A 27,034-nucleotide genomic window follows, 5' to 3' on the forward strand; every position below is an offset into this window, starting at 1 on the left:
CCTTTGCAGTTTAATTATATTTTGTACTGCCAGCAGCTTTTTAGATGAGGGTCTTTTCCTCAAATGGCAATGGCTATATAAATATCTTACAAACTCCCAAACTACAACTATCCCCAAACAAAATAAATTAACTCTGGGAGGAGTTGCGGGTTTAATACTGCACAGCTTCCAGCCAGAAGCCTAGACCATGTCTGACAGATCATACTGGGGAACATGTGACTCACTGGCACCTCGACTGCAACCTCTGTGGGTCTTGGACCGTGGTTTTGAGTTTTGAGATGTTTAGTTTCTCTAGTTTTGCATTTTTCATCAATCTTATTCTGAAATGTTGTTTGCTGTTCTCTTTATATTTGGGTTTGCTTTCCTTACCTCAGTTATCTGTGCCTTTAGTTCTTTGACAGTTTTAGTTGTTAGTTTGTGTATTTCCTGCCTCTCTCACTCCTGTCACCGTCTCCGTCTGTTTACCTTTTGTCTTTGTGTAAAGTCTGCATTTCTGCTCTGTTACTTCCTGTTTAGTTGTGATAGTCTCTTCTTCTGTGTGCATTGTGTTCAGTTTCCAGCTCTCCCAAGTTGAACGGTTTTGTTCTTTTTGACAATCTTGTCACGGTTGCAAACACCCCTGCACCCGGTGGACCTTTCCCTACCACACGTTTCACTTCTAGTCAACTTTCCATTAATATTTTCGGCAGTCAACTTCTGTGGCTTCGATGTATTGTTCCCCAATGACAGCTGTGTGTACTGAACTATAGTGATACAAGGTATTTACACTGTCTGAATAGTAATTTACTCACACTGGAAATTAAACATTTTAATAATTTAAGATACAGGATTTCAGATTTTCATTAACTGTTAAAACAAAAAACAAAAGGTAAAGGAAAGTTTACCTTTTTAATTAGAAATCTATTTTGGATGCACTAGTGTTTGGATTTTGCACACTAATGCATTTCCAGGAACAATCTTCAAAGTAAAAAACTTTGAAGATTGTCAAAATGATGTTAAATATGCAGAAAATCAGGCTGCAGCCATCAGGAGGTCATTGATCAAACCTCTTTTAGATATTACCAGATATGGCTGCAGTTTTTTTGGTAAATTAGGAAAGTAGGTGGAAAGTATAAGAACAACGAGGTTAAAGAAAAAGGAGGGATATTGATCTTTGGAAATATAAATCAAACTCAGATGTGTGCAAACATGACTAAGGACTTTATTAACCAAATCATTTTCCCCATAATATCCACAAATAAAAGTGATCTCTTTATATATATTCACATTGTATAATTTCATAGTGTGACAAAAATTCTCTTTCTCTGTCTCTTCTTTTTTTTTGGGATGTCCAGCCATTCCTATTAATTGTCATTGGATCAGTCGCCATGCAGTCGTCAGAAAGGTTGAAAAACATTACGATTGGTCAGCATTGGCGGTCACGTCTGGGGTCTCTCCTCTTCTCCTCTGTTGGCTCCTTGTAGTGCTAAAAACCCCCTCAGTTTCCCAACCACAGATTTCATCACACTGCGACAATAAAACAAAAATAAATTAAGAAAGCAACGTTCTCCTGCAGAGTCCTCCTCCCTGTCCCTTCTTCTTTTTTAAATATTTTCTGTTTTATATAATAATAGTAATAATAATAATGACTATAATTGTCCTTGATATAAATTCAATAGTATTTTTTTCTCTTTCTCAAATTTTAAATAAATCATTTTGGCAATCCTCATATTTTGTCACTTTAGAATAAAAGAATATTCAAGTAGAAAATAAAAACTGTGAGAGAAAATTTCATCAGAAGAGGAGCGAGGCGTGAGAGAATGAAAGGTGTGAAAGCAACAGAGAAGAGCGAGAGAGGAAACAAAGAAAAGAGTGAAAGAAAGAAAGACAGACTCAAAGAAAAGCATCCACTTCAGACGCATGTCAGAAACAGCTCTATATACAACAATTTCTGTTGTGGAAAACTGTCCGTCCTGTGCCTTTTGTCTGCCTCTTGTCTTTCCTCCTCCAGTGTGTCTGCAGTAGTCCTGTTGTCTGAAGCAGTCCGCTGTGTCCCAGTGTTATACCAGAGTGTAAGACTTGGCATAGGGGTTGTTGCTCTGTTTCAGGTGTCCTCTGGAGTCCAGCAGTGACTCCTGGGAGGTGCTAAGCTTGGCAGCCTGTGCTTGGGCTAGATCTCCTGAGGAAGGGACCTCTCCCCGGACCTCACCACGGGCCTCTCCCCTCTCCCGGACATCCCTGTGTGGGAGGGTGGAAGCAGTTCCTGGCTGCCACTGCTGAACCTCCCTGGGTGAGGGCACTTCCATAGGGGTGGGTTCCATGGGAGGTGGCCTCTTCAGGGTACGGCTCCTCTGGGGCTCCAGGCAGGTCTGACCCATGGCTCCTCCGCCTCCTCTTGTTTCCCCTGTAGCACCGGCACCACTTCCACTTGCTCCAGCACCACCTCCACTGCTGCTGCTGCCACTACTGCTGCTGACGCCCCCACCTCGGGCTGGAAGAGGCACGCCGCGATTCAACAGGAAGTCCATACGGAGGTAAGGCGGCAAGTGGACCAGCTCTCCTCCTGGGAGGTGACACACAGGAGACAAGCAAAAAGACTAAAAATGCTGTCAGCTTCTAAGGTGTTTGTGAAACTAACTAATGTCCCACTCATAGAGGCCAGTTGGAGACTGCATGGCAACCACTGGTTAATTAGAAACCACAGCAGGAGGATGCTTGCTAATACTATAAAGCGGTCACAAAGAAGTATGCAGCGCTACACCCTAACCTCCTTGAGGTTGCTTGGTTGCTTGCAGATTGCTGCAGTTGCCCACAGTTTGTACTGAAGACACTGACATGTCTGGAAAACACCTTCGTCACTTACTCACCAAGCAGTAATGAAGAAGTGAGGACTGCAATGGAGTTGCACCTTTTGAATCATGTTGATTTCAGTGGTGAGGCTGTGAAGGTGAATTGTTCTCCTAGTCTGGCTGGTGCTAGGTGGTTAGTTAGAGAGTGTTTGCAGACAAATCTGTGTTTTCCATGCAAACAATCTGGTAGAGACCAAGGTGCAGCACCCAGGGTTCCTGTGACCAATTTCACCCAGAAAACTTCAGCAACTACTCACCATCTGTTTTGGGGAATGCATATTCTTCTCTAGAGACCGGAGGTTGCCAGTGGGGCTACCAACCTTGGGTAGCTTTCTTTTTCTCTGCCCATGATGGAAATATCTGTCTTTTCTAACTCTAGCTGCTAAATGCTCAATTACATAGATTCTAACGGTTTTGGGGGGCGAGACAGTTTATAATGGGTGTCAGGATGTTTTTTTAAAATCATTTAGCTTCTGTGTCTGGAGGAAATGCTAAGGCCAGTGGGACTAATGAGTAGTTATGTTATGCACCATAAACCAAAGCAATGAGGTGAAAGCCATTAAAATGCTCTGCAGAGCTACTGGCAATAGAGTCGGGTGATAATTCTCCTTGGCTTCTTCGTCACTTACAAGATTACACGCAGTCATTTGCTGATTTGCTGAAGATATCGATTTGGGAAGCATTATTTATTGTCAGCTATCAGGGGTATTTAAATCAATCTAAGGCACTGCTTCAGTGAGGAGGAAATAAAGAAATCTTTGAGATATCATTTAACATAAGCTGATTTTAAGAGATGCCTCTGCTTGCCCTGAAACAGTGCTACTTTCTGGGCTCCCTGCTTGTTCTTCCTTCCCCTCAGTTTAAATTAATTGCACAGAGCCGGAAAAGAAATCTATATTTAATTCACAATCACGCCGGTACATTTTCTCACCTTGGGCCCCTCTCGGGATTATGATTCACGACTATTATTTTAATGTAATACCAATCTTTGCTATGTGTGAATCTATTTAATTTAAGAGTTGGTATTGGGAAAAGAGTGCAGGAGATAATGTAATAGGAAAGTGAATATTACAGTGTTAACTTTGCCATCATTGTCAGGGACGGATGCAGTGATGCAGTGGCTCTCTCCTCTTAAAGCGATGAAGCTGAGTGATGGCCTTTGTCTCTGCCACCGGCATATATGTATGACATTCATTCATTTGTCAATTTGCACTTTTTTCCCAGTGTTTCACTGCAGGAATGAGAAGAACCTTCAAAGGCCCGTGGACACATAAAGCAGGTCAGATTTAATATCTTGACCGAGTGATAAACTTTGACTAAATGCTGTCCCGTCAATCGTTAAATAATCCTCTGAGGTGTTGGATTAGGAGAGGCGCTTTGGGTTCAGCGAGTTTACTGCTATTGTATCCATTCTACTGAGTGGATTACATGTTTAACACAGCAAACAAGCCAATCTCAAAAGAGCGTCAGGTTACCAGATTGGGTGCTCTGCGGCGAGATTGAACACTTGATGAGCTGAGCAGCACCTGCACTGTTTCATTAGTCATGGAGCGTTTATGTTTCACGGGATCAGGGATCAACATTTCAACACGTGTACAATTTAACGCTAAAATAACATTTTCAACGCATGCTCTCTCTCTCTCCCACGCACACTGACACACTCACATGTACTCGGCCCACACATGCACAGAAGTATACGCTATATGTAGACCCACACTTCCTGCCTGCACAGCATTAGCCGAGGTCATGTTTGCACTTTCAGTCCAACGTGACCTTGGAGAATGGATTTCTGGGTTCATGGGGAGAATGAATAATTTACTGTGTTTCATAACAAGCCCTATTAGTGCCACCAAAGATGATGAATGAGGAGGAGTGTTAATTGAATTAAATATAGATTTAAGTGATTCCGTGGGGGCTCATTAGAAATGTGGTTTGAAAATTCATCAGCCAGTAAATTTCCGATCGTTCAGTAATGGGGCATTATGTGTAGCCACGACACAACCGCAGCTCTCTGCCAAACACATTAATCTGTGCAAGTGTCTGTTGCCTTATCGCTGTAGTCTTCTGCAAAGGATATTATGTGTGTCGTTAAGGAAGAGCTACGCACAAAATATTTACAAGCTGATTGTGCGACGATTGCTGCTCATGGCCTCGTAAATCCAGAGGATTTGTTGCAAAGGCCCAGTGGAGAGCTGCACCTTTGACCCCTGCATGGACAGGTTAGGTGAGCTCATGTCACTCAGGTGTAATAGAGACAAATATAGGGTTGAAGTCAGGTCATTTACCCACAGTCAAGCAAAACAACCTCCACACTGGGTCTGTATTTTTTAGAATTTACAAGTGTGGAGATGTTTTAAATGAGCTGTCTGGCATTTTGGGAAAGTCACTCTCTTCTAAGAGCTTGTTGGAAAGAATGATATTGCTGTCACATCTTTATGGCTACACCTGCAGAAGCAAGCATGACATGGCATTAAAAATGTCTTTTAAGAAGTTTAATACGGCAGCGGTCCTGGGCAAGTGCACAACATAAGTGATGAACTACGCCTATCATCCAGTTTCCATGCTTACCCGTGCTTTGGATAGCACTATTTCCCTGTAATTGGACTTCTGTTGGTCTTTGAAAACATTTAAACTCTCATTCAAGAGGCTTTTTCAGTCCCAGGTAACTGTCCAGTAAGGTCTTCTGGGGACTTTCTCCTTTTGGAGATGATCCTGAAGGGGACACGTCATCACAAATAAAAGAAGTCCCATTCCCTTCTTTTTTCAAGCTCTCAGGACTACCGTGACCTGGGTGACAGAGATCCTGCATCCACATATTCAACAGTAATATGCATACAATGTTTCTAAATAATTTTGGCCAGATTGGTTAATGTTTTGCGTCTCTCTCTCTGTACTCTACATGACAACTTACTAATAAATAGAGCTTTGATAAATCTTTGTTAACTGTAAACTTCCAGAAAACCATGTAGTCATTTTATAGTCCATTAACTGCAAAGGCAGCAAAATACACAATGCTTATATAGCTAAAAAAGCTGTACCTACCAGACCTGGTGTCAATTACTGATGTAAATGACACCAGGGTCTCAGCACTCCGCGCTCCCACACCAGCCTGAAAAGAGTCTGGTATCACACTGACAGGTCTCCAGTGTGGCGGTAAAGAGCCGTTTTGTGCCGAGTGACAATAGGCAATAGAGATTAGGTTGACTGATAGCCTTTAGCCGACCTCTCTCTCCGCTAAACTGGTGATACGAGTCCACCGTCCTGTGCATAAATGTTACAAACATAATGAAGCCTAAGAGGCCTCAACTCAGTCAGGTCAAACTGGAGATTCTGGGATGCTTATTGTTGAGAAACAAAAAAACAACAACACAGACCTAAATTTCCAAACACCTTCGACTCTGCTAATTATCTGTGGCCCCAGAGATCAGAGTGGATGACAAAAGAGCTGTGAATACGTGTGTGTGTTTTTGAATGTCTGCGCTTCTGTGTGTGGCCAGCAGCTTTGCAGCGGGACTGCCAGATCTTGTAACTGAGCTGCAAATCTCCCAGGAGGAGCAGAGGATCACGTAAGGTAAGACTACAACCCGAGAGGAGAGAGCACAGCACAGCAGGTCTACCTCAAATTGCAGAAGTAATGAAAAACTTTGGAGTCACAAACATACGTATCAATTACTAGTAAAACGTTTTTTTTGTTTTCTAACAATGACGAGCTTCCCCGGGGTTCAGCAGGGAAAACTGCATATTGGAATTCTTCTTGTTGCTTTATTAAGGGCCTAAAAGTTGCCAAAATAAGGAGCTACTCTCCCAGGAGGCCCGTATAGCAACAAACTAACACCTTTTAAAGAGCTCTGTACTGGTTTAATGAGACAATACCTTAGCACCAGCTGGGTGAAGACTAAGGGGATGCATCCTTAGGATGGGAAGCTCATGGCAGCTGAATTAAAGCAGAGGGTGGCCGTAAGTGAACTAACCGGCTTCTGCAGAATAATATGTGGTCATTTACAAAACAGCTTAAAAACCAAAGAGACCAAAGTCACTGGTTTTGTTGAAAGACTAGAGGGGTTAGAGAAAATCTTTAATGTAATGTGATTTAGCTGCTCTGCCCATTACACAAAACTATACCTGCCTGTCGGCTTGTATCTCGTGTTGGCTGCAACAGGAGAACAAAAATCTTTCCAGGACATGTTTGCTCACATTGTCGGTGAAGAATAATATGTGGTCATTTACAAAACAGCTTAAAAACCAAAGAGACATTACATCGCTGTGCTTGAGAGCCACCATCTACCGGAACCAAATTCCCTGTATGTGTCTGCACATATACTTGGCCAATAAACACGATTCTGATTCTGATTCTGAAGAAGTAGCTCAAATTTTCCTGTGCGAACCACACAGGTGAGAGAGGTGCACATGAAAGCAAATGGATCTCTGCAACATCTGTTAAGCTATGTTCAGATGAGCAGCCCAGTCAGTCTCAAGCATGTGGCATAAATGATTGCAGCTGCCCACATTTTTGTCTTACATTTCTGGTTAAATTCTCTCAACTGGTTTCTTAATGAAGAAGACGGATATAGAAGCATTTCTGTACATCTAAATGCAGTTTACTGTCAGAAAGGGTGGTTCAGCTACAAACTGTGTGTACGCTGGGCGTAACAAACACCACATTCTCACCAGGTCTGTGCGCTTTGGGCACGGCCATGTTCATGACCCTGCTGACATCCTGAGGTTTGGGCGGAGAAGCGGTAAAGCGGCAGATGCCCGACTCGGACGGTGTGCTAGAGGTCAGGCTGTCGGTGTAGTCGTTGGTCCCTGCTGTCATCTGTTCAGATGAGGTGTCAGAGATGAAGCACTCGGTGATGGTGAACTTGGCATGGCGGAGCTGTTCCTCCATCTTGGCATGCTCATAGGCTCTGGCCAGCTCCTCGTAGGTGGAGGAGGCACTCTCTGTTGATACCATGCTGCTCCGTGCGCGATCTGAGGGTCACAAGTCACACATCGTATAGCACGTGTTTAGTTATTGTAAAGAATGGTGTATTATGAAAAGCTACGGTTTATCATATATGTGGATTATTGCCGTATTTCCTGTGCTTTTCAGGTTTATTTATTATTTAATGTGTTTTAAATATAAAAAATGCGTGGGTTCAAGTTGGACTTGTACTCTGCAATCTTCAGCCAAGAGTACGCCTCAAAACTGCAGTTTGGAATGAAAAACTACAGCCCAAATGATTTGGATTGCAGAGAAAAGCCAATGTGATATTCATGCTGACTCTTCACACTTGAACATCTCCCAACAGCAACATGACTTCTGTCACCTCCTCCAACTTTAAACCCTGAATTCTACCAAGGGCTACATATGAGTCCATGTTGTTTCTGGACAGCACTTCTCTACCTGTATCCTGTGAGGGGCTGACACTGTAGCTGTCGCTCTCTTTGTCCACAGATCCAGTGGCACGCGGAGTGGGGAGTCTCCAGTCAGTGGTCAGGGTGTGTGAGGAGCTGGTGGGGTGTGGCCGGTTCAGAGTCCACTGGCTGGCGTATCGGCTCCGTGCTGCGGCAGGACCAGCTTTGGCAGTGCGTCTGGCAGTGGGATCTAAGTAAGGACAGAGGAGGTCGCACTGTTAGTGAACACAGGTAATAATTTTCAAACCACCAAAGTCCTCTGACACAACAAAAGGCCTATTTTTTAGTTTAACTATTAGTTCTCTAATAAATAATTGTTAAATGCCATAGATAGATCTATTTAGTCCTAGCAACCATTGCAGAGTCCACCACACATGACAGGCATGAGACAAATGGATGCGAACAAAAAAACACATTTTTTCATAACTGTGCAGGGATTTAAAAAGTGAATATGTACGTTTCCTGCTGGGCTTTCATGTAAAGCTACAATTATTCTCTCTAAGAAAACTGAACATTACACTCAATCCAATCGTCTCATTGCAGACAGACACACAAACCGTCACCTGTCACCCTGACCCAGACAGACTACTGGTCTATTCACTGCTGGGCAGATTCAGTCTTTAAAAAAGGCCTGGATTGGATCTGTGCAGAGAAGAATAGTGCTGGTAATTGTAGTAGGTCAGGCTGTAATTTTATCTGTGCGGATGGGGGGATAAATGATGGAGGTGTTTTGCCAGCATCAGGGAGGGGGAAAAAAAAGCAGAGTCAGCATCTGGGTTCATGCCCCACCGGACAAATTAAACGACCCAATCGTGTGGCTGTTTGATTAAAAAGGACTGCAAATGTGTGTGTTTGACTGTGATGAATATTGGACTCATGCCCATGTTTTCAATTTTATGTGAGCACAGATATGCTGTTGTTCTGTTTATGTCTTGTTTATGTGTTGGCAGATATCAAGTAAACCTAAATAGCACATGTTAATGAAAATTAAGAACTTTTTTGATTAATTACAGTCATATTTTTACAGTCAAGAAAACCAGCTACTGTACCTTTGGAGAGGGAAGTTATCTCACCCTGTCAGTTCAGCACCTTGAGTCTTCTACTATAAAGTCTGTGGTTTAGCATTGTCTTGCTGTCTTTCCCTGAAAAAAATGTCTTTCCCTATACTCATCATGTTACTGGCCTGTTGTCAGTTAACAAAATTAGTAGCAAAATAGTCCTCCACTTGTTTCTGTTTAGAACCACTTTAAATTCCAGCCTTTTCTTGCCCACAACCCAACATTTCTGAGACATCAAATTCAAAATGAGCAGATATTTTTTATGAAATAATAAAATTAGTTTAAACGTCTTTTATTTTTTCTGTGTTCTGTTGTGTGTGAGGCTTGCAAATCATTCCATTTAGTTTTTATTCACATTTCAAACAGCCTGTTGTAAAATGAATAATTTAAAGTTTAAGCCATTTAATTAGGACAAACTGAACTGCGTGACTCGGTGTTACAAATACCACAATATATTGTTAGGTGAATCCATCTGCAGCTAAATGTCTGCACAAAATCACTTTGGTACATCACTAAGTGTGTGCATTGAGGTCTGCGTCTGTACTCGGGTCCAGCTGGCCAGTTGGAGCACGGCAGTCAGATGGGAATATGTCAAGAAAAGTCAGGGAGATAACAGCTCTTCATCACTTCTGCTTCAGTGGGGCTCAAACACCAGAAGCCCAGCTGTTGTGCTTTGTCATCTCACTGCTAAAGGTGGTACAATACTCCACGTGAGCTGCCTACTGTTAAACTCAGACCGGCTGGAAAACCTATTTGCTTTGCATGTACTGTACATCAGAGCGATTTGCACTGAAAAGCTTTTACTGTTTGTGTTTTATGGTGTAAGATGAAGCTGCAGAACAACCAAATAAAACAATGTTACTGCTTTATCCACAAGACAGTATTCAACGGTATGCTAGAAGCACAGCACAGCACTTGCAGTAGTATTAGTATTATTAGTAGTAGAGGAAATAAATGTTGAGCACTGACGGTGGTGGGACTCACTGGTTCCAGGCCTAGCATCGGACACATCCACCAGCGGTCCAGTGGCCTGTGACAGAGACTGGTAGTGGACTGTGTGAGTCACTGTGGAGGACTTCTGTTTATTGGTCTCCCCAAAGTCATTGTCTGTTAGCAGCACGGTAGACCTGTCATCTGCAAAACGGAGGAAAAGACTTTAAGTATTGTCCATATTTTACACTTAGACGCACAAGTCTCACTTTGAGGGCCTTACCGATTGTCTCCATGGTGTCTCTCTCCTCGATGAGGAGCTGTGCTCTGGGGATGTCGATGTGCATTCTTAGCGTTTGCTGCTGCTTGTTCACTGTGTCAGGGGTCCGGGTGTTCTTACTGAGGAGATTAATAGGAAAAAATCCTTACTTTTCAGCTGTGATTTTGCACTATATTGCAGAAATGCTAATTCAATTTAATTTAAGCTGATAAGTAGCTGTAAGAAAGCAGGAGGGACAGTGTGAATACAATATATTTGATTTTTACTGATGGGCACTGTAACTCCGGGCTACACAGTGATTTATGTTCCCCACTCAAAGGAAAGCTGTGTGCATAAATTAAAATTAGGAACACATACCTCATCAGCATTTCTGCCAGGCTTTTGGCATCTGTGAAGTCAGCAAAGAGGCAGTTAATATACTATAATAGCACTGTCCTAGTTGATAATCCACAGCAGCGCTAAGAGTCTACAATCACTGACAACAACTCTTATAGAAAGGCGCCAGGTGCAAAATACTCACAGAGGCAATTTCACTCACAGAGGCAAACTAAGCCTAAAGTTTTACATTTAACATTAATTACACAACATATTTTTGTCCGAGTGCTTATCTGTGTAATGGAGATCAGGTTTGCACACAGACATGTTGGGTTTATGGACCAGATTTACACTTCACACTGTAAACAGAATGCAAATTCATACAAATTATAAAAGCAACACAACTTAATCTACAACCCACCTCTGAGTCTTTTGAGCCTTTGCTCCCGCCTTCTCCTCTTTAGCACCATGAGCATAATAAAAACCAGCACAGCCACCACAAGAATAGAGGTGATGGTCACCACCATCTTCAGACCTCCACTGCCTGACATGTTGTCTGAGATGGGATCTCCTGTTTTCAGCAGAGGAGGGATGGTGCCTTGAAAGGAGGGTGAAAAAACAACGTTTGTTAACATTTTCAAATACTTTACTTCTGAATCTTCAAAAACATTTAATATTCTACAACAACAAAGTGCTGTTGATGGTTTCCTGCAAGACAAACACTGAAGATAAGCTTTTATGCAACACAGTTAAAGAATATAGGGATGATAAGATGCTGATTCTCCCTTAGGATGCTGCTTTTCCACATGCGTGTTCTTTATTGGGATGTCACAAAGGATTCAGCTGAACCCCAAGAGAAGACTCGAGTACACGTGACCAGTCGGTGGATTTAAACCCGGTTAACATGGTTGCAAACCTTTGCACACTTTTTAACTTGCAAAAATATATGTATTTGTGACATTTTGGTTCTGTTTTAAACAGCATGCACATTGGCAACATTGGATCAGCTTGTCCATTTCCTGTCTATGTTTGTGAAGTAGCTTTTTTCATCTGGTCTTAATTTATTAGTTAAACTATTTTCTTCCTGGTCACAAAACCTTTTCAGTTCAATTCAATTTATTTTTATTTATATAGCACCAAATCACAACAACAGTCCCTTCCCGGTGCTTTATATTGTAAGGTAGAGACCTTACAACGATACAGAAAACCCCAACAATCAAATGACTGCTTTGATTAAGCACTTAGCAACAGTGGGAAGGAAAAACTCCCTTTCAACAGGAAAAAATCTCTGGCAAAACCAGCCTCAGGGAGGGGCAGCCATCTGCCATAGCTGGTGGGGGGATGATGGGGAACCAGGTTTGTAGCAGACTGAATATGTAGTGTTAAGTCCGCAGGACTGCTTCCCAGCATCTGCATTAAGCTGTAGATCCACTCTCACACTCACAATAGCATCCACACACACTTGTGTCCCATACACACTCACTCACATACATGCATGCACGCACACATAACACCCTTACAGGCAGCTTACATGTCTCAGCAAAGCTCTTCAAAGGAAATAAGTTAACCGTCTGGAGAGCACAGTGCTTACAAGTTCCTATCCTTCTTCACAGATCCTTTGTGCATGACTGACACAATCTGTAGCCCAAGGCAAATAGAGCGACGCCACGGCCCATGGAGAATCAGAAGACCATCCCCATTCTCTTACTGAGCCTTGTTCAAAGGCTGATAAAACAGTGGGACAGACATTCTATATAAAAAATACATTCTCGACTGTAGGCAGAAGTGCAGAATGGCACTTTATGGTGTAACGCCGACTCTGCGAGCAGCAAACAGCACCAGAGTATTTAACAGAAGCTTTACTGAACAGACCTCTCAAGTCTGAGAAGCAACGAAAGGATCACACTTTTGCTGTAGTGTTTCCTCGGCTCAGAACAGCCTTCGATTCAAGTCTTACTTTAACAGTTTGACCCTTCCTAACAGCTAATATATTTTGATTCTTATTATGAGCTATTTTTGTGTATTTTTTATGTAGGGTACCTTGTTATTCGTTTGAAATTTTTCTGCTCTTTGGAAATATTCTTCAAACTCTGGAACACTACAGTTTTCTGTATAAATAAACAATTACTATTATTATTACTGTTAATTGAAATCATCGTAAATACACTATACGGACAACGGTACGGGACCACACCTCTAAATCTTTTAATTTTGATGTTTTTATTGCCACAGCTGTATAAAATCAACCACCAAGCCATACAGCAGGGGTGGACAACTCCAGGGCTGGTGTCCTGCAGGTTTTAGATATCACCCTGGGTCAAAACACCTGAATCACATGATTACTGTGTTAGCAAGCCTCTGGAAAACTTTAGGACACGTTGAGGAGGTCATTTAGCCATTTGAATCAACTGTGTTGGATTAAGGACACACCAGCCCTCAAGGCCTGGAGTTGCCCACGGTTTAGCAACCAGATCAACTCAACCCTGTAGTGTTGATAGTGTTTAAGACTCCCCAGCGCTCTGCTGACAAGTTCCAAATCTGGCATCAATATCTAAGTATATGTTTGTCCATATACTGTAGTCTTGGGCTCAGACTGGTTTCTTGCAATAGAATTACAGGGTTAAACATTTCCCAACAGACCTTCATTTTAGTAAAGCCCAATTTTGCTAATAACATTTCTTTCATCTACTTTTCACATTTTTAGTATTTCTTTAAACATTTTTATGATTTCTTGAGTCATCCATGATTCATCCAAAGATCCGTAACATGCAAACTGTTAAAATCCAAACTCACTTCCGTCAGCATTCAGAGTAGCAAAGGTGATCCTCTTCTCTGCTGAGCCGGCGCTGTTGGTGACCTTCATCTGCAGTTCGTACCACGTCGCCTCCTGCAACTCGTACAGGATGTAGCTCTTGGTCAGCGATGTGCGCTGGGCTGTGGTCCAGGTGCCTGAGTCCACTGCTCGGTACTCCAGTATAAAGGAGGTGATTGGACAGCCTCCGTTATTCCAGCCAGCCAGGTTGAGCCTGGCCCTCGTGGAGTTGATGCTGGTGAAGAGTTCATGTTCTTTGGCAAATTGAGGTTCTGAAGAGAATACAGAAAGAAAGTTATAACTTTTGCAAGTAAATACCAACTGACCTTGAAAAACAAAGTCAGTATCAGTGATTGAAATCAAAGTAGCTTAAGTATTATTTTAGATATATGTTACCACTATTTAGCAGGTATCTGTGTCTGCCCGAGTCACCCACACAGTCATGTATGGGTGCACCGAGCTCGCCACTGAAGCTAGCTAGCATTAGCTGCTAAATGTCACCATCTTGTCCAAATATGGATTCCCTCATCTAAGCTCATAAATCCTCTCTCTGTAGGAAAACTGTAACAACTATTCTTCCTTGACTGCAGAGCACATAACAAATTTATTAAACCACAAATAAAACAATAAACACAAATATCAAAAACTTGTTTAAAACTAAAATTATAAGTAAATAACTTCATTTGGTCATGTGATCCTCTATTTCTGCTTTTTTGTAAAATAGAAAAAAAAAATCACAGAAAACAACAATAATTATATTTTAGCATTAAAAAAGTTTTCATTAAAGAGCTTGCACCTAACTGGTGCATTAATCATTGCAGTAACATTAAAAAATATGTTATTAATTACCAGTACTGCTAATTTAGGGTAGGTATGGCATAAAGTTTGTTGTATAGGGTTAGGGTATATTATTTATTTTAAAAGCACCCTTTCCTTGTCAACTATACCCAATGTTGTAGCACTGCTGTCTGCATATTAATAATTGTTAGTATAATAATAATAATAAAAATAATAAGGTTTAAAAAAAGTACTCCACACCTTTCCCATGAGTCTTAGCTTCAATGATCTCACTGATGCGCCCTGGTCCCACTGCATTCTGGGCCGTCAGAGTGAATTTGTACCACGTGCCACACTTCAGGTTCTCCAGGCGGTATGAACGCTCGCTGGGGCTGATGGGAAAACTGCCCCACTGCTCACTGTTATCTTCTGAGTACTGCAGAATGTAACCTGCGAGGAGGAGAAAGAGGTATGAATGAAGACATGACAGTATATCTGGAGTGAGCTGAGTCCAAATAAATTTGATATTTTTCCAGTAATACATAGTAAGCTCGTTTTTAATATATTTATGGCTCCACAGTTAATTATTGGATGTAAGAAAGTATTTTGTTTGCAGAGACAAACATTTGTAGCCTTTAATTCACCAGAATGTTTTCTGGTCCTGCATTTATCATCAAAGGAAAACTCTCAATAATGCTTAGACAGAGGCTTATTCTGGAAATTCCTGGAACAATTTCGGAAAATGGAAGAACTTAAACATCTAAAAAGGATCTCAACTGTGAATCAAGGCAAACAGGTCCAACTATTTCAGATAAATTTGGCACGTATCGGTTAGGAAGCTGAAAAATTAAATCACAATTTGTTTATAGGTTTTGTGGTCACAGGATGAGGAAAAATAGACCAACCGCTCATCACAGGATCCCGAGAAAAGGCTGCATGCTAGCCTACAAAAAGACATCAGTAAACTTGCAGTAGATGTGTGTATTTTGGTGATGGCTGTTGCTTTGTGCAGGAAAGCAAAACAAATATCACAGAGAAGGTATCATAGACAGCTTCTTTAACGGCTCCAGCTCTGAGCACAGGAGCCCCTCGATTATGTGCAATGATAAATCACTACAACTAGTCTCAGTGTGATTACACTTTCTTTAAGATGGAGCGCTTTAATCTTCACTTAAAAGGACCTAATCTTCCCCGCTGCTTTTTAATCTGGCTTTTAGGACTCCAGTATTGTGCTGCACCAACAGATAATGAGACACGAGCAGCAGAAATGGGGGTCAGGCCACAGTTTGTGTGTGGTGGTGGTGGTGGTGGGGGTAATTGTTGTTATATAAAGGTGTATGTTGTTGACCATCCACTTCCTTGTACTGTTTGTTGTATGTGCACATGTTATGTTCTGTGAATGTTGGACACCCTCACCTCTGATTGAACTCCCTCCGTTGTCTCCTGGTATCCATGACAATGTGATCGATGTGGTGGTGGTCTTGGTCACTGTGAGGCGTGGCTGATCAGGTGGTACTGTGGATATGAGGACAAACAAAGGTCAATGCTCGGTTAGTCGCTTGGATTAAAGTGTTTCATGGTTCACTTGACCCAAGTAAAAAGTCAGTTTACTCTATAACTAAAATGGTGTTCACTGTAATTAGGAAATACTTAACAAAATGTAAACAAAACAAATCAAAAATTAAATTTAACAGTGAGGTGGCCGCTAGTCATTTCATTGGTTACACCTCACTAGTACTGGGTTGGGCTCCTTGCCTTTTATGACAGCGTTAAACAGATTTATATTTAGCAGATTTATTGGCTGCACTTCCATGAGTCCACGAATCTCCTGTTTCACCAGATCTCAAAGGTGCTCTGTTTGACTGAGAGCTGGTGACTGTGGAGGCTGTTTGAGTACAGTGATCTCACTGTAATGTTCAAGAAACCAGTTTGAGATGATCTGAATTACAGCCTCAGTTTCCTGATCTTAGCTGGCAGCAGTGGCACGACTGTATACGTTGTTCAGAGTCACTTAAATCTCCTTTCTTCCCCGTTCTGATGCTTGGTTTGGTCTTGACCATGTCTATACGCCTAAACCCTGAGCACTGAGTTTGTGCCGTGTGATTGGCTGATTAGACATTTGTGTTAATGAGCAGCTGAACAGGTGTACCTCACCCAAATGCCAGTGAGTGTGTATATAAAAGGTAGAAAATAAATACTTCTTACCTTGCACCTGCAAATTGAGTGTGATCTCATCTGACCCCCAGTTGTTGCTGGCCACACAGCTGTAGTTCCCAGAATCCTCTGCTTTCACTGTACGGATGAGGAAGCTGCCATTGCCGTAGACAATACGACGACCATCCACCAGGACGGGTGTAGGTGTCCCATTGGTGCTGGAAAAAGGCATGAAAATAATCTATCTGTATCCTAGTCATGCTGACCAGTACTACATGCTTGTTTGTGTGTGTGTGTGTGTGTGTGTGTGTGTATGTGTGTGTGTGTGTGTGTGAGACCTACTTTCCCTTGAGCCACTTGATGGTGGGAGGAGGGTCTCCAACCGCCCTGCATGGTAAAACAATGTCCTTCATCCAAGGAGTGGTCACTGTCCCATTAAACGTCAGGATCCTAGCTGGAGCTAAAAGCAGCACAAAAATAAGTTACTGTTCCTGTCTTCTTATAAGTTTATGCTCTGTGTGATTAAAGCACCACTATTAAAGGAACCATTCAATTCCACTTAAAGAAATAATTCGTGGGAAAATTCCTACATGACACAAAAAAGGCCAGTTTAGTTAGGATTTTGTACCTTTGGCCAGAGGCTGCACTGTGATCTTCTCACTATTGTTGCCGTGACCTGCAGCAGTCACAGCCACCACCCAGATACTGTACTGTCTGGTCAGAACCAAGTTTGGGATCCTGTAGATGTATGCATCTGGAGAAGCTTCGAACTCACTCATCACCTGTGAAGTGAAGGGACGGAAAGGATTAATGTATCACTGGGCAGCATCAGCATGAGAAAGTGCAGAGAGGCTTGTGAGGAAGACTGAAGAAGACCATGAAAATCTTGTGGTATACAAATGCTATTACCATTGGATGCAGGTTGGAGCAGAAGACGATGTATTTCCTGATGATGCCATTGAGTTTGAGCGGAGGCAGCCAGGACACGTAGACTTCTGAGCCACTGGAGGCCGCCGCCTTCACTCCTGCTGGAGGCCCAGGAACTGCAGAGGAACAACACAGTGCCATTTACACTGAAGCATTTTCCAGGAGCAACTAAACTATCGTCAACGGGGAGTTATCTGGTATTTCTTATACCATCCTCTTTGGTGCGGACGTAGATCTGTTCACTGCGGACACCATCTCCAGCATTTGTGAAGGCTAACACCTGGATGCTGTAGTTGGTGTACTTCTCCAAACCATCGAGCTCCAGAGAAGGCTGACTGGTGGTCATATTTCTGATTTCTCCCAGTTCTGACACAAAAAAAGAAACATGTTAATAAGTCTGAATGTATAAACTGCGGCAGAGTAGAGCAGGAGCAGTTAATTCAGCTCTGAAAAGTTGCAAAACTATCCCTCTTCACATGTGATAAAACTTAGATAAAGTATTTTAACCCGACAAAACTTTATTATATTATTACTCGGATTTTTACTCTGCTCTCATCTTCTCTTCCCTCTCTTCTTATGTCCTGTCACTCAGAGCTGAAGCAATGAGGCTCGCTGGAATTATTGCACTGTGAATTATTGATGGCGCCCAGCCAGACTGCAGGTTCGCTCACTGCTATACTGCTATATATTCACAGGAAATACAACCACAAATCTTCCCTCTGTGAACTGCAGGCTTCGCGTTTCTACTGCTGATTAGCATTTGTGAGCAATCAGGATGTAGTGTAACGCACCGCTGATTGTCCAAAAGTCACATGCTGGTCACAAAATATGAAAAATATAAAACATGTAAGTACGTTTATAATCCCAAGGAGATAAAACTCCATGAGACTTAAAACATTATTATTAATGCAACAAGGTGGCTGGGAATTATATTTAAACCTTTAAAAATGGGTAAAAATGAGCTCATCGTTCTGCTGCTAACCACAAACAGGATGAGTCAGAGACAAAGCACCATGAGTGTTGAATAAGTGATAACTGTCCTATGCACACACACACACACACATACACACACTGAAACAGCTTCAAAACACCATTTTACATCATATTGTTGCACCATGACAAAACCACAGCGCCACCTAGTGCCTGAGTAAGCAAGCAACAGCAATGAAATAAAGACAGGGACCAAAGGATTGGCCTAAGTGGCAACTAAAAGGTGTGTGTGTGTGTGTGTATGCTAGTACCTCCGTCAGGCAGGTTGGCCCAGTAGATGACTCTGTAGCCCTGCAGGTTCCCGTTAAGAGCCTCCCTGGGCAGAGGTATCCAGGAGAGTGAAATGACCTCTGGAGACTTGGCCACTGCCAGAACATTTTCAGGAGGCCGAGACGGCACTATCAGAGACAAGGGAGACAAAAAAAAGTATTGAAGTGGAAGCATAATGGAGTCTTTTCAAGGCAAAGTACCGTCATCTAGGATATTAAACAAGTATCCAAAAATGAATCACACAAATACCTCCTGCCACCAAATATTAAGTCAAAACCTCCATTTATAAATCATTTTATTTTACAACTATGATTATTTTAAAATGAGGGAAGTTTATGATATATATTTGCATCCTGCAGTGATTCTGATATGTTAAATGTATTATTATGTTGACTAAATCATATTCTAACATTAAATACTGAATGTATTCTTTCATTTTGGAAAATAGATGTGTTTTGAGAGACAAAATAAAAGGTTTTAAATAAGAACAAACACTTTATTTTTCTTCTTAAGTTTGTATATCCTTCTATGTTAGAGCCCCAGACAGAAGAGAAGCTTACTGTTTGATGTAATGCAGTTCAAAATATGCCCAGTAGATGGAAACCTTTTCACAAGAATAGCTTTAAGGTTTTGAGCCCCTGCTCATTTAAAAAGGCTTGATGTGAGAGGAATCTGAGAATATGCTGATCCACTTCAAAATATCTAAAACTGCTTCTAGTCCTCAGTTACAAATACAGAATAACTAAAATACATTATTATGCTACAAACTACTCTAACTGCTAAAGCACAACATTTTCAGTATGGCTGCATGGAAATGCACCAGGTAAGAGGAGCCCACATCCCCTGCTTACCATCCTCCAGTGTCTTAGTGACCACTTGCTGTGAAGACGGCCCGGTGCCTGCTCTGTTTGCAGCCTGCACCACCACACTGTACTGGGTGAATTTCTTCAGGTTGTCCAGCACGATGCTCTCTGTGGTATCGCCCGTGCTGTCCACACTGATAATGGTAAACTGGTGGCTCCCACCGGGGCTGTACTCCCTGTAGCCCACCTGGTAGCCACGGATCACACCGTTCTGCAGGTGTTTCTGTGGAGGCTGTGAGGAGAATCAGGAAGCTCATAAGTCCAGACTTACTCAGATTCTTACTATTGGGTAATTCTGAAATACCTTATGGCTAATTGTGTTTTATATTTGAAATAATTACATTAATACTTTGTCTTCTGTTAGTCCATAGATACCACAGATTTTAATCAATGCAGCTGAATACACTTAATTACTGTGTTAATTTCATTGTTAAATTCAAGATATAATTTTTACTTTATTGCAGTTTGTTTAAATTCCTGAAAAACACACAAAAAATTAATAAATAAATAGAATGGCAATTTTTGCTACATATCCAGGATGCAAATCAGTATTTGGTCTGTATTTGGAAAAATTCGGCTGTAAATGAAAAGACTGTCTAGTGTTTATTCTCGATGACTAATGAGATGCATGAGAATAGTCCCTGTGTATGAATGGCTCAGCTCATAAAGCGTCACTTAAAAACTTTCAAACAGCACCTTCCAGGAAACTTTGATGCTCTGTGGGGAGGTGGGCTCTAGAGTGACATCTTGTGGAGGGCCATCAGGAGCTGCAAATGAAGCACATCATTTAACGTTATTAAACACCGCCGGGTTTAATGCGGGGAAAGATGATTCACTGTGAAATTTCATTTGTTTTCAATCTTGTTCAGCTACACTAGATGGTGCTGTTGAGCTAAGATTGCGTGTTCCTCCATGCGCTTGCTGATTCATGACCCCAGCAGGTTTCACCTTAATTTAATAATAATTAAAAAAAGAAAAAAAAACTTGTAACATCACCAACTTTAACCTTAAATAATGTGAGGAAGGATATATGAATTTTAGCACTTTATTTTAGCAATGAATCTGATCAAATGTGCCATTTTAATGGGCTGGAATGCCTGAGGGAGGATCATTATAGGCAATAGAGGGTAAGTGAACACTGATAGAGATGACTAAAAGCAACGGTGGACTGAGCTGCTTCTCAAGATATAAAAAACGATGATGACCTGCATTTAAAGCAACTGCAAAATAATTATGACTCAACAGGTTTGCGAGGCCGGAGGAAACAGGCTCTACGTTAAACAGAATATCACTCCCCCAAACTGAAGCTCACTGACCTGCTTCATCAGTAGTGATGGTGAGCTCATTGCTGGGGTTGCTGTTGCCGATAACGTTCTTGGCAACCATGCGGATGTTGTAAGTGGAGGAAGGGTGGAGGTCGATAATAGTGGCCTGGTTGAGCTGTGGCGAGACATCTTTGGTTACCTGGGCTGATAGCCATGACGCTAGAAGAAACAAAACACAAGAGGGTGAACACAAACTGTCAAACAATTGATAAAGGTTTTGCTCTTTTATTAATTCTGGATTGTTGTTGTTTTTTTTATTTTGACTCGTGATAGTTACATCGCTCCCCTCTCCTCGCATCTACCTGATTTGTTCTTGCACTCAATATCGTATCCTGTGATTGGGCTATTTCCATCGAAGCCCATAGTCCAGCGGAGCGCTATGGTTCGATCTTTGACATCCCTAATCTCCACCTCGGGAGGGTCAGGAGGTTCTGTGGAACAATAAGTTTGAGAGAGAAAGAGATACAAAATATCTCAAACACCAATAAATCACTCAAAACTTTTTCCTGAAACCAATTCACTGACACAAAAAAAAAAAGCTGAGGTGAGTTGAAGCTCACCTTGCACTGTCAGCTGTATGATGCCTCGGTCCTCGCCGAAGGAGTTGATGGCATGACAGGAGAAAAACCCAGAGTCCTCGCGAAGAGTAGGCATAATCTACAGAGAAACACACCAAACTCGAGGCTTTCAAGTGTGCAGAGCTTTGCTATCAGGTAGGAATCTAAAACACTGTTTCATCCTGAGTGAGTTTAAAAGACAGCAGGGCACCGAACTCATCTCCAGCACTTTCATCTTTTAATTTGCGATAAACTAGAGAGAGGCTGGACCTCCACTCGATTATCTCTTGCCGTACATTGCTTCAATTTACTGCATTACATTTGTACTTGTTCATAATGTGTATTAACCATTAAATGTAATTGGAAAATACCTCCTTAATAATTAATAATTCATACTCAAAGATTAATACAATGAGAATGTCTTTTAGCCTGAGTTTTCCTCTGCCCTGCCTCCCCTACTCCTCCCTTTCTGCTTTCCATCTGTCCGTACAGATACAATGACTGAAGGTTGGCATGGTCCCCGAAGATTTGAAATGCGTTTCGATTTACAGTGAAACCGAGCACTTACCACGAGCGTTGAGATGACTTCGTCGGCCACCTCTTTGACAGTGACCACATATCTGCTGGTCTCGGGGTTGATAATGCGCTCTTCTTTCTCCCAGCGCACCATGATGGGTTTCTCTCCGTGAGCTATGCAGCTCATCCTCTTCTCCTCACCCTGCGTGGCAAGAGTGGTGTTCGGGTAGGAGGTGATCATGGCTGGTACTGCACGGAGAGTTAGGTGGGTAATGAGTAAAAGTGAAAAGAAAACAATATGGTTTACTGTATTTATTTGTTCTTGAACTCCACTACAGTAGCTTTGCATGATTCTCTGAAACAAGCTGTTTTAGTGCCTCTCCTTTTAAGGCCAACCTCCCTTTGAGCAAACTTTCAGAACAAGAGTTAAACTTCAAGTAGACAGGATTACCCTGCTCACAGCCACACCCACATAATTGAGATGACCATATTAGGGATATTAGGAAAACTCCAGTACATACACAAAGCTGACGCACACAAATGTATCTACCTATATACAGAAAAAGGAAGGAAATGTGTTTTGGGGTGTGAAGGGTGACTATTTCTTTGTTGCAAATAAATCCTATATTGTTGGAAAGCCTCTTTATTTCCCTTTAAATATCGCCTATGTAAGGAAAATGCATTTGTGGGTTGAGCAGCAGAGTTGAGTAGGAGGGTTGGGCCCATGAAAAAATTGCCAAATATTCTCTGTCAATGCCAAACAGCTTATTTTGCTATTGACTCTTGTTTGGGGTCATTTATGTATTTAGATACGCAGCCACAGCAACCTGGAACATCTTCTCAATTCCCAAATATCGAGGTAGTCTCTGATAAACCCGGCTCTGTGGGGGTTGAGCACTGTCATCTCAGAGGATAGAGTTTGGTCTCAGACGGTGGAGATTTGGGATTGCCTGGAGTCTAACCCCAACAACTGTGAACACTTCTGAGTTCCATCTCACAGCAGTGGTTCCTCAGATTTCAATCATCCAATCCAATGAACAAGACCAAACCAGAGTCAATAGTTCTTCATGGGCGCAACCCAACTGCTCAACTCTGCTGCTCAACCCACAAATATGGCACCATTTGAGGGGAAATAAAGTATAAGATTTATTCCCAAATACAAATTTCCTGACTGTTAGTGCTAGGTTTCTCTATATGTGGATGTGACTTAATGCTTAATGTGTATGTGCCACTTTGGAATCACTACCTTCACATTTTAGCATAGAGTTTTACATCAAATTAAAATATATCAATATGTATTTCCCAGAACATGGCACACTCTACTGTGTTTCTTGTCTAATGCTGAGAAAACTCTATTTCTGCTTTTTTGTGACAATTATGACAACCACTTAAACACTCCAGGGACCGCCATGAACTCCTGTTTGAGTCTGCCTGTCTCTCCCAGTACTTAGAAGACTGAAAAGGAGCCTTTCAGGTAAGCCAGCGCCTGCTTTGATAAAGACAGTGAAGGGTAACGTGTGCCTTTCTGAAGATGAGGTAGAGGAATGGAGGAAGGAGAAAAAAGCAGTGACTCCTGACTGAACTCCCTTCGGTCTGAGAGTGGAGTCGGTCTGGCTCTACACCGTAACCGCACACCAGGCTCATTAGCAGCACATCTAGCCCATGTGCGAGTGTGTCGTTCAGCAGAATGAGTATCTGTTGTGAACGTCTCTCACCCACAATCTCTACTCACACTATTCTCGTACTCACACTCTCTTTTATTCCATCTTTTTCTCCCTTCTTACACGAAGCTGTCTCCTGATCGTAACACTCGCAGAGACTTTCAGGTGCTATTCACACCATAATGATCTCTAAGGTGTGAAGCTCCTGAATTGGATTACACCATATTAGCTCCTGCAGTCTGAGCAGACTGAATGAATATGTTAATCTCCATCGAAGAGAGCATTATCTCAATTATTATTATACACTTTGCAATTCAAGTAAAACAATTCAGAGGATCCGACTGCTGTCAGTAGTGTTAGACAGCACATCGAAATCAGCAGCAGAATATGGTTATGGGAATCACTCCTATTAGAAAAGCTGTAATTACAGACGATACTGAATCTTAAAATGTATCTAAGCAGACAAGTATGAGCCACAGGTTTCAACAAATGACAATAAATAATACATCAAATAATGTTTGCCACATGTAAATAATGTTTTATGAAGGTTTTTTTAAGTTTCATATTTAAATTGTATTCACAAGAGCATTTGAATAAATTGTAAAAGCATATTAAGGATATTCATTTAAATCTTGATTTCCACTTGGGATTATGCGTGTCCTTACCTGCTAATTGTCACCCTAGCTTTCTCTAGTCTACAGTGCTGTGCAAAAGTCTTGAGCCATCCCTCATTTCCTTATATTTTACTAGGGACATGGAAAATGGGACATGGGTTCAGCAACTGAAATGTGCAACCATACATAAGAAAGAGTTTGTACGATTCTAACCAGATTCCAACTCAATATTTGTTATGTCCGCCTTTATTCTTCAACACAACCTGAACTCTCTTAACTAACCTTTCTTGTCATTTCTTCAAGTAGTCTGCAGGAATAGTTCTCCAGGCTTCTTGAAGGACATTCAAAGTTCTTCTTCGGATGTTGTCTGCCTTTTCCCCCATCCTCACTCAATATGGTCCCACACTGCTTCAAAAATGTTGAGATCCGGGCTCTGGGGAGGCCAATCCATGACTGACAGTGTCATGGATTGGCCTCCACACACATGTGTGTAGAAACAACAGCCTTGCCTTTTTTTATGCTTGAATGATTTATAGGTCAGTCTTAAGTGGCTAAGAAAGCAAACAAAACAAAAACATTCCTCTGAAACTGGTCAGGTACAAGGACTGGACAGAGCGGGAAAAACAGCAAATGTCCAAAGTAAAGCTTTGAAAGAACTTCAGACAGCCTTGAGAGCTATTGCTCAAGACAAGAAAGTCTGGCTCCCTGAAAGCAAAATATAAAGAAATGAGGGCTGATTTAAGACTTTTGCACGATATCGTATCTGCTTTTTAATAATGGGCAGGTTTGGGGTTGTAATAGGCTGAAAGAGGTTACAAAATGATGCAAAACTGAGAGATGCTTTAGACTCATTGTCATTTTAAGATTAATTAGTGGAGCAGCTTTCGTCGGTTAACCAGCTACAAAGGATTCTGTCAAAAAGACAAATCTCCAAGTCTTGTTTTTATTAGGAAAACACATTTGTACTATATATGCGCTATGCATTTTGAGGTGTTTGCACGCAGTGGTGAGGACTGTGTGACTGAATAGGACAGTAACGGCAGCTACATGTGGCAGATGCTTTTGTAGCAGCGCTCCGAGGCCTTCGCTTCCAAGAAGGGAAGCGATACGTGTGCTTGACTCAGTGCGCGAGTGTCTGTACACTCCTGAACAACGTGCACGTGTGCACGTATGTATGAATATGTGTGCGCACGAGAGCAGATGTGTCTGGGGGAGCTAAGTGGGCGAGCGCAGAGAGCAGAAAAGACTTGTGCTCATGACACATCTCAGCCACAGTACACGATGGAGGAGAGAGCGAGCATGTACCCCTGCAGCGCTAACTATGATCCCTCGCTCTCTCCCTCGCTCTCTCGCTCCATCTCCCTCCTCAGGCTCCCACCAGGACAGTGATGATTTAATGATGAGAGAGACCACTTTGATTATTCATACACAGCAGACAAGTCCGCTGGCCGTGCTGTTGTCTCACACAGGCGTACACGAACCTCAGATATGCACAGGCGCACACACATACTCACACTCAGAAATGCACAAATACAGCAACGTTGGCCTTGCACACGTGCACAGTGCATCGACACGCAATAGGCTTGCATGTACACAAACAAATCCAAAGTAAAACACAGAGAGCACTGTAGAAACAGACCTGTTACCCACCCTCATCCACAAACACACACGCACACACAAACACACAGCATTCCTGTGGTTGAACCAGCATTTGTAGCTAACTTTGTAATCATTTATTTTGGCTGTACGAAGTACGCTTTGATTATACTTGGAGTGCCAGGAAGGTTAGACAATCACAAGCCATTTAAAGTACTTGAAAACATAATTAATCATTTATTATCCCACACTTGTGTGAATGGCTATTTGCATGATGGCGTTTGAATTACTCTGATGTGTTGAAACGTCACGCAGGCTGAAAAATGCTGCAGATTATTTTTTGCTCAGTTGTTATTCATCATTTCGGTGGCATGCGTGAAGGTGTCGCTACACCAGATGCCACACGTATCAAGGCCTCACCAGCGTTGGATTTTTAAGGTGAGTTCAGGCTTACACACACGCCATTAGCTATGTGAGGATGTTTGATGAGTTAAATGATAACAACAGCACACTAATGTGTCAAAATAACAATGTTATAATAGTATTGGATGAATAAAAACCTTGACCTGATGATGTTTAAGGGTGTTATCAAGTTTATAATACAATTTTTCCTTTTAAAATTAGAGGAGCAGAATACTAACACTGCCATCCTGCTCAGGATCTCTGCTTCTAGTGTGGCTAAAACAACCTGTAAATTCCGTGTAGAGGGAAAACTAAATTGTGTGCCTTATCTTTTAATTAGCTGAAACATGTCTTTGAAACATCTGTATATCTGTGATCATTTGCCATCTGCCAAAAACATCAGACTTATATCTCTCAGTCTTTTGTTTTTGATGCTCTACATTCAAATCAAGAGACTCGACAAGCACGTCCGCACACAAGCACGGATCCCGTGTACAGTAACCTCCCCCCACACACAAACAAACAAACACTTACACACAGACTCTTTCAACATGTTTCTCTGTCTTTTTTCCCTCCCTCACAGCACATTTTCATCTTTGAAGCAGCCAGCAAAAATCAAAAGGGGGTTGATACTCGTCCGTGTTTGTGTGTGCCTGCGCGGATGTGCACGCTCGGGTCTGTGCGCTATTGTGCGTGTCAGACTTGGGACTGCCGACGTTTAAACCTCATCTCTTATTCACTTGGAGCCCCTCCCTCTCCCTC

The 27,034-nt window shown here is 42.0% G+C and overlaps 1 protein-coding gene across 2 annotated transcripts in view; it reads right to left on the reverse strand.

Annotated features, from left to right (window-relative positions):
- Nucleotides 1–338: 338 nt before the first annotated feature.
- dscamb (Down syndrome cell adhesion molecule b) overlaps nt 339–27,034 on the reverse strand; it is a 136,065-nt gene continuing 109,369 nt past the window's right edge. The window contains exons 12-33 of one of the 2 annotated variants that reach the window (XM_085131297.1): nt 22,052–22,248; nt 21,487–21,583; nt 21,229–21,357; nt 20,918–21,085; nt 20,298–20,368; nt 19,590–19,833; nt 18,720–18,866; nt 17,689–17,844; nt 17,461–17,594; nt 17,180–17,333; nt 16,894–17,011; nt 16,603–16,769; nt 15,814–15,912; nt 14,659–14,847; nt 13,602–13,892; nt 11,230–11,406; nt 10,851–10,881; nt 10,497–10,612; nt 10,253–10,417; nt 8,215–8,415; nt 7,497–7,799; nt 339–2,542 (exon numbers count right to left, since the gene is read on the reverse strand). In XM_085131297.1, the coding sequence (XP_084987423.1) occupies nt 2,040–2,542; nt 7,497–7,799; nt 8,215–8,415; nt 10,253–10,417; nt 10,497–10,612; nt 10,851–10,881; nt 11,230–11,406; nt 13,602–13,892; nt 14,659–14,847; nt 15,814–15,912; nt 16,603–16,769; nt 16,894–17,011; nt 17,180–17,333; nt 17,461–17,594; nt 17,689–17,844; nt 18,720–18,866; nt 19,590–19,833; nt 20,298–20,368; nt 20,918–21,085; nt 21,229–21,357; nt 21,487–21,583; nt 22,052–22,248 (3,857 nt within the window). In that variant the 3' untranslated portion in view covers nt 339–2,039. The remainder of the gene's footprint in view (nt 2,543–7,496; nt 7,800–8,214; nt 8,416–10,252; nt 10,418–10,496; nt 10,613–10,850; nt 10,882–11,229; nt 11,407–13,601; nt 13,893–14,658; nt 14,848–15,813; nt 15,913–16,602; nt 16,770–16,893; nt 17,012–17,179; nt 17,334–17,460; nt 17,595–17,688; nt 17,845–18,719; nt 18,867–19,589; nt 19,834–20,297; nt 20,369–20,917; nt 21,086–21,228; nt 21,358–21,486; nt 21,584–22,051; nt 22,249–27,034) is intronic. The other variant, XM_085131298.1, reaches the window with a different exon arrangement.

This window comes from Neolamprologus multifasciatus, chromosome 14 (assembly GCF_963576455.1).
Source record: "Neolamprologus multifasciatus chromosome 14, fNeoMul1.2, whole genome shotgun sequence".
Taxonomy (NCBI): domain Eukaryota; kingdom Metazoa; phylum Chordata; class Actinopteri; order Cichliformes; family Cichlidae; genus Neolamprologus; species Neolamprologus multifasciatus.